At 53.2% G+C, this 7,943-nt stretch overlaps 1 protein-coding gene across 1 annotated transcript; it reads left to right on the top strand.

Moving 5' to 3' along the window:
• Positions 1-484: 484 nt before the first annotated feature.
• FZD5 (frizzled class receptor 5) lies at positions 485-7,853 on the top strand. The gene is made up of 2 exons (XM_030324733.1): positions 485-1,008; positions 1,287-7,853. Exon 2 carries the CDS (start codon positions 1,551-1,553, stop codon positions 3,321-3,323), a length of 1,773 nt encoding a protein of 590 aa, XP_030180593.1. The 5' UTR covers positions 485-1,008; positions 1,287-1,550; the 3' UTR covers positions 3,324-7,853.
• Positions 7,854-7,943: the final 90 nt, after the last annotated feature.

Genomic DNA, 7,943 nt, shown 5'->3' with positions numbered 1-7,943 from the left:
TAGGGGCCCTGGAAGCAAGGGTTCATAAGCCAGCCTATTACAGGAAAGTGAGCCGGGGACCGCTGAGCGCCCGCAGCGAACTCCGGAGGGACTTCTGGCAAGGGTTTCCCGCCGGGGGTCTCTAGAAGGAGCGATTAGCATTCGCCCCGCCCCCATCGCTCTCCGGCCAGCTATTGGCCGGCGCTCTTCGGCGGCCGGCTCCGGGCGGGGCCGGAGGGCGCAGGGGGAGAGGCCGAGCCCGCGGGGCAGTGGGCGGGGACGCGCGGAGAACGTGGCGGGGCGGCCCACCAACCGAGCCCCAGCGCGAGGGGGCGGGGAAGGGGCGGGGCCTCCCGGCGGGCATTAGAAGCAGGTGACCCGGGCGGGGCGGGAGAGGCCAGTCAGCCCGCGGCCGTGACTCCACCGTCGTCGCCGCCGCGCGCGCCGTTCGGTGCCCGCTGGAGGTGGGCAAAAGAGTGAGAGAGTGCGGGGGAGGAGCCGAGCCGGGCGCGTCCCGGGAGCGCCGCCACCGCCCCCAGGAGTCCGCTGGAGCGCGGAGCCCCCTGCAGGGGAGGAGGCGAGCGGCCGGCGGGACGCGGCGGCGGGCGAGCACCATGCAGTCCCGGCGGGGCTAGCGCCAGCTGCTCGCGGTGCAGTGAGGCGGCGGGATCCCCAGGCTGCCGCACACCGCCTTCCTCTCGCCCAGGTGCTGCCAGGCGTGCTCGCCCTTCGTCCGGCTCCCGGACCCCGGTAGAACGCACGGTCGGCTCCTGCTCTGCCCCGCTCGGATCATGCGGGGGGCCCCGGAGGAGGAGAGGGCGAGTGACCGGCCTGCGGCGACCGCGTTCAGGGTGCGACCCCCTCTCTGAGAAGCCCCCACCTGCTGCCATGTGCCTCGCCTCGGGTACCCAGCCTATCGCCAAACTTTCCGGGTGCCAGCCCGTCTCTGAGTCGCATTTCTGAGAGACTGCCCCAGGAACAGGAGACCCGGGCTGGCTGACGACTATCTGCTTTTCAGGATCCGCGAAGGTGAGAGCCCGCGCCTAACCCCTTTCTTTCCGTTCGTTTCCCGGTTCCTCCGCGCTTTTCCTGGCGGCTGAGCTCTCTGACCCCGGGGTACAGCCTAGAAGGCCCAGCGTTAAGGGAGGAGGGGCGTGGGGGTGGGCCGGGAGTCAGTAGTTTGGTTCCCGGAGGTGGAGGGGAGGGAAGGAAGAGACATTAACTTGGAGATTTGGAGAGCGCTTGCGGGGACTGAGCGGTTGACTCCCTTCTAACTGGGAGTGGTTGCAATTTTTCTTCTCCCTCAGCTTCTTTTTTAAAGAGTACTTCTCCTGGAATCGGAGCCCTAACCGTCCCTCCCCAGCCCTATCTGGCGAAGAGCAGAGCGCTGCCTGCGGAGGCAGCGCCTTCCCGAAACAGTTTATCTTTGGACGGATTTAAGAGAAAAAGAAACCAACAGGTTGCCAGCCCCGGCGCCACACACGAGTCGGCGGAAAGGCCGGCCCGGTTTCCCCCGGCTGCGTGGGCCCCGCGCGGGCTGCGGCGGGCGCGGCGAGGGGAGGGAGGGGGCTATGGCTCGGCCTGACCCGTCCGCACCGCCCTCCCTGCTGCTGCTGCTCCTGGCGCAGCTGGCGGGCCGGGCGGCGGCTGCCTCCAAGGCCCCAGTGTGCCAGGAAATCACAGTGCCCATGTGCCGCGGCATCGGCTACAACCTGACGCACATGCCCAACCAGTTCAACCACGACACGCAGGACGAGGCGGGCCTGGAGGTGCACCAGTTCTGGCCGCTGGTGGAGATCCACTGCTCGCCGGACCTGCGCTTCTTCCTGTGCTCCATGTACACGCCCATCTGCCTGCCCGACTACCACAAGCCGCTGCCGCCCTGCCGCTCCGTGTGCGAGCGCGCCAAGGCCGGCTGCTCGCCGCTCATGCGCCAGTACGGCTTCGCCTGGCCGGAGCGCATGAGCTGCGACCGCCTCCCGGTGCTGGGCCGCGACGCCGAGGTCCTGTGCATGGATTACAACCGCAGCGAGGCCACCACGGCGCCCCCCAGGCCCTTCCCGGCCAAACCCACCCTCCCGGGCCCCGCGGGCGCACCGGCCTCAGGGGGCGAGTGCGCCGCCGGGGGCCCGTCGGTGTGCAAGTGCCGCGAGCCCTTCGTCCCCATCTTGAAGGAGTCTCACCCGCTCTACAACAAGGTGCGCACGGGCCAGGTGCCCAACTGCGCCGTGCCCTGCTACCAGCCCTCCTTCAGCCCCGACGAGCGCACGTTCGCCACCTTCTGGATTGGGCTGTGGTCTGTGCTGTGCTTCATCTCCACCTCCACCACGGTAGCCACCTTCCTAATAGACATGGAACGCTTCCGCTACCCTGAGCGTCCCATCATCTTCCTGTCTGCCTGCTACTTGTGCGTGTCGCTGGGCTTCCTGGTGCGCCTGGTGGTGGGCCACGCCAGCGTCGCCTGCAGCCGCGAGCACAGCCACATTCACTACGAGACGACGGGCCCTGCGCTGTGCACTGTCGTCTTCCTGCTGGTCTACTTCTTTGGGATGGCCAGCTCCATCTGGTGGGTCATCCTGTCGCTCACCTGGTTCTTGGCAGCTGGCATGAAGTGGGGCAACGAGGCCATCGCAGGCTATGCACAGTACTTCCACCTGGCCGCGTGGCTCATCCCCAGCGTCAAGTCCATCACGGCGCTGGCACTGAGCTCCGTGGATGGGGACCCGGTGGCCGGCATCTGCTACGTGGGCAACCAGAACCTGAACTCGCTGCGCGGCTTCGTGCTGGGCCCGCTGGTGCTCTACCTACTGGTGGGCACCCTCTTCCTCCTGGCGGGGTTCGTGTCACTCTTCCGCATCCGAAGCGTCATCAAGCAGGGCGGCACCAAGACGGACAAGCTGGAGAAGCTCATGATCCGCATCGGTATCTTCACTCTCCTGTACACCGTGCCCGCCAGCATCGTGGTGGCCTGCTACCTGTACGAGCAGCACTATCGCGAGAGCTGGGAGGCCGCGCTCACCTGCGCGTGCCCGGGCCCCGACGCCGGCCAGCCGCGCGCCAAGCCCGAGTACTGGGTGCTCATGCTCAAGTACTTCATGTGCCTCGTGGTGGGCATCACGTCGGGCGTCTGGATTTGGTCCGGCAAGACTGTGGAGTCGTGGCGGCGCTTCACCAGCCGATGCTGCTGCCGCCCGCGGCGGGGCCACAAGAGCGGCGGCGCCACGGCCGCGGGGGACTATGAGGCGAGCGCCTCGCTCACGGGCAGGACCGGGCCGCCGGGCCCCCCCGCCGCCGCCGCCGCCGCCGCCGCCTACCACAAGCAGGTGTCCCTGTCGCACGTGTAGGACGCCGAGGCCCAGAGGGGCCGGGAGTGGAGGGAGGGGGGTTGTTTTGTTTGGTAGTTTTGCCAAGTTCACTTCCGTTTACCTTCATGGTGCTGATGCCCCCTCCTGGGGCAACTTGGAGAGAGGGGAAAGGGGCCCTTTCAAAGGCCGTACCGGTCCCAGGACTTCTCGAAGGGGCTCAGCCCACGTGTATTCTATTTTGTGTTTCTTACTACCTTTTGTTTTTGTTTTTGTTTTAGGGGAACCCTGTTGTTAATTTATATGTAGTTTTCTTAATTTTTAACTTTGTTGCATTTTGGCAACAAAATTTACCTTTGCTTTGGGGGCTTTACAATCCTAAGGTTGGCATTATAATGAAGTTCCGCTTGGTTCAGGTTTCTTTGAACTGTGTGGTCTAAATTGGGAAAATATATTTCCTATACTTGTGTCTTTAAAACAAATGTGAACAGTGAAAGTTTAGGTTGCTATGAATGACTGGGAGGTTGTCAGGTGTGATTTTTCAGCTTGTTTTCTTTCACTGCTTAAAGTGTCCCAGACGCTTTAAGGCTGAGCTGCTGGTCTCTGTTTATAGTCCCTAAGTTAGAGGAAACCCCAATTCATGTCGAGAAGGGGGAGCATAATGGGGCTAGGGCCTCCCCAAAGTGACAAGGTTAGAGAGGAGAGCGTTTAACGATTTTGTGTGCCATACTAGTTTTATTTATCGACCTTCGGTTTCTTTTCTGTAGTTCTGGTAATCATTCTTATCCCTAACAGCACCCAGCATGGTCTTGAATAAGTTAGAGGTAGCATCATAGAGTGCCGGTGTAAATATTTGGAAAAGTGAAAATCTCGAGGATGGGGATTGGTTGAGCTTGAATTCTAGACTGGTAAAATGGCAGCTTTGTGCCAGAGAAGGAGTGGGTGGTTAACAGGCTTCAGTGATTCCTTTTTTTTTTTTTTTTTTAAGAACTCGTGTTCTGATTTCGGTAAAGGTAAACCCACTCCCTTCTTCTGGAAGTACTTAGAGATGGTTGTTAAAGGAGCTGCTTTTTAGATTTAAGGACTAAAATGGATATACCTCCAGTAATTAGGTAAATTTCTAACACTTCTCTTATCTGCTCCACCCCATCCCACCTTTATCATGTTAAACAGTCTTTTTGCTTTTCTTAGTCCTCCTCTCCTGGAGAGCTGTGATTAAGAAACCCCACCCACCCTTGAATGGGGTGCTTGAGCTGGGGGCAGGGAGGCTGGCTACCTGTGAACAAACATTGGCAGCAATGGGGGAAAATAAGTGTCCCTGGACTTTGGACTCGTTTATTAGGCAGATATTCCAAAAGCAGCCAAACATTGCTCTCTGCAGTCTCCCCAAACAAATGACACCCATAATGCACGTGCAGAAGCTTTTAAAATATGGCTCAGGGGACTGCTGCAGGAGGAAAGCTGTCCTCTCTCCCCCACCTCAATATGTTTTTCTTTTTGCCGAGCACACACTTGCATGCACCCACATGCACGTACACATGCACTTTGCTATTAGGAAATTCCGTTTGCTTTCCGACATGCTTAACCATTCATTAATATATGAAAGCCTATATATGAACACACACACACACACACACACACACACACAGGTTTCTTTACTATTTAAGAATTCTGTTTGCTTTTCTAATCTGTTTAACTGTTCCTTCATGAAGAGTGTGAGGCCATGACTTGGAGAAGGAGGTGACAGTGCAATGACCAGCAAAATACCAATGACCAGGGTTGAGTGGGAACCGAATTTAGGAAGCTCAAGTGACAAAAACTATTAAAATTTTAGACGGACTCCCTAGGAAAATGACGAGTCTAGGCATTTGTGCTTTATTTATACCAAAGTTGGGAATGTAAGATTTAAACCCAGGCCAGTTTTCACTTCATGGATATTAAGGAAACAAATGCACAGTTCCCATAGCGAATTTAAACACTCTGCTTCAGGGAGAAGCCTGGTATTGTAGTTTGGGGGACTCTCAAAAGCTGCTCGCTTTTATAAAAACGCACTGCTCTTACACACTCATACTCTGAATCAAAGTTAAAATTTCAGCGGATTCGACAAAACCTAGTACATAGAGCTACAGAACTTTTTGCACATCTTCTTGTCCTTACTCAGAAGCTGCTTCTTAGGACCTTCGAATAGATCCCCTGTCTGAGGGCCAATTCTTGTGTTTTTCAAATGAGGACCTTTCCCCGATCACCTTGACCTCTTCCCTCTTTTAGTATGTCTTCCCAGAAAGTACACAGATGGTCATGACGCCTCCGGTCATTGTGCTTAATTTGGGTTGACCCCTTGACTTTTTTCTTTGTGGAGGAATCTAGAAAATGATGCACAGTGCATCTAAAAGCTGTGGGATGAAATGGATGAAAGTGGGTTAATTCTTCATTTTTAAAAAAAATTAGTGTTTCATTTGGGCAACATGCCAAGCCTCACAAAAACAACCAATTTACTGTGAAGGAAAAAAAAGAAAAGCAGTTGAAAAAGGACAGTGAGCCAAGGAGGGGCAATATAAGTAATGCCTTTTGGGGTCTAGTTGCACACCACTTTTCAGAGATGCCCCTTTGTTTTCAGTCTGTGTTCTCGCCCCCGCTCTTCCTCTCCCATCCCTCAAAGATAAAGCCTACCTGCTTCCCTAGAGTCTTCCTAATGTCAACTACCCCATCCCCCCACCCAGGGGAGAGAAGCCAGATCTATTTATGGCCACCCTCTCTTTCCATCCCACATGCTATTTCCCCCCGATTTGCATTTTTATTATGCAGACAGTTCATACTCATGAAAACAATTACAAAATGAAAGGTTGTGGGCGATGGGGTCTAGCAACTTCTTCACAGATAAGCTTTGTGGAGTTGGAAAGGATTTATGGTTCAGTTTAATGTCACATGTACAGCTTCCAGGTTGTCCCTTTCACAGGTCAGTTTTAAGCATTGTCTCGCTTCATGAGTTGGGGGTGAAGATTTAGAAAGTTGTCTAAAGGAACTAATGTGACCCGTCCGTGGATCCGTTGGCCAGACTTTTAGGAAGTCTCTTTAATTTATATGATTTCCCTCCTTACATTTTGACGTTGTCTAAATTGGCTGAGAATAATTTTTCTTGGTGCCTTATTGGTTTATCTTTGCAAACCTTTGTCATCTTTTCACATGACCGTTTCCAATGACGGGCCTGTGTGTGTGTGTGTGTGTGTGTGTGTGTGTGTGTGTAATTGTGTGCATGTACAGGCTTAAATAATGTGCCGACAGCACTGTTTCCAAGTTGGTATTCATTAGGCTGTTTCCTCCTGGGCTAGGGCTGCACTAATCCTGACACTGGCTGCCAGGAGAAAACCTCATGGATCCCACACCGAACCTTAATAACAGCATCCGTGACCTGCACTCTCAAGTACAGAATGGAAACCCCAGAGCTAGGAAACGTAGTTGTATATTTTAATGAACTGCTACCCCTGCTAAAGGGGCTTCTTTCACTTTTGTGCTCTACAGAAAGACCAAGGGGGGTAGGAGGGACAAAGCTTTGAATAACTGCTTTCTAACACCAAATGTGGCAAACAGGACAGAGAACGTCACACATCTAGGCAGGTGTGAGGTACAGTGGCTGAGAATTGCCTGCTCCCTCTGCGTGCCCTTTCTTGCCTCCAAAGTCCAAGCAAGTGATCCCAGGGGGGAAAATATGCCTGGAGGGGGGAGGGTGGTTCTGAGGGGAAGAAAAAAAAAAAAAGCTACCAAGACATTAAAGCAGGGCAAAGGGTGGGCAGGATGTGAGGGACTAAGTAACCTGACTCAACTCTCAAAAGCTTCTAGCAGCTCACTGACAATTGCAGGATTCATTTCGGCCAGGACTGTCTGGTACACCATTGTGAGACAATATTACTTCGTGTTGTTACAAACTGTATGTATAGTATGTATGTGTTGTGGGTGTGTATATACATATAATATATATTATATATATATGAGAGATTTAGTGACTTTGATACGGGTTTGGTGCAGGTGAACTTATTACTGAGCCACATGAGGCACATACCGAGTCAGTAGGTGGCGTCCAGGGCATTCAGTACTTTTTTTTTGATTTTCACCCGTGTATAGTGCCTATCACTGCAGCATCCTCGCCGTCGCGTCCGACCCAGAATTCCCCAATCAGAGCCAGCGATATTTTCTTTGTAGACAATCAACTTGAATCTATAAATTATTATTGGCAGAGGATTATAATTTTGACTCCGTAACATTAACAAAAGGAAACCCAGACATTCTCGATAGGTAGTTTTTGGTTTGGTTTTGTTCCTGGAAGTCCGTAGAGCAGCAGTTGTACGTGGTTATGTTAGTCTCAAGATGCTTAATTTGCTGACCTTATTATTTCAGAAAAGATTTTGTATGTATTATATTTGTGGGGAGGTAAAGTAATGGTTTGAGATTTTTATCAAATATGGAGAGTAGTTATTTATGAAAAACAAAGAAATGTCTATTTTTGTTTCTTTGTTCCCAATTAATGTAGATAAATTTTAAAGTGCATTAAAACAATGGTAAAGAAAATAAAAAAGATGCTGTACAAGTCTTTTTCTCCTCATGCTTTTATGAAGACACACACTGCTTTCTAAGAGTGCTTGAGGAGATATGTGGATTCTAACGTCA

The sequence above is a fragment of the Lynx canadensis genome, chromosome C1 (assembly GCF_007474595.2).
Source record: "Lynx canadensis isolate LIC74 chromosome C1, mLynCan4.pri.v2, whole genome shotgun sequence".
NCBI lineage: Eukaryota > Metazoa > Chordata > Mammalia > Carnivora > Felidae > Lynx > Lynx canadensis.
This window is presented reverse-complemented; position numbering and strand designations above follow the sequence as displayed.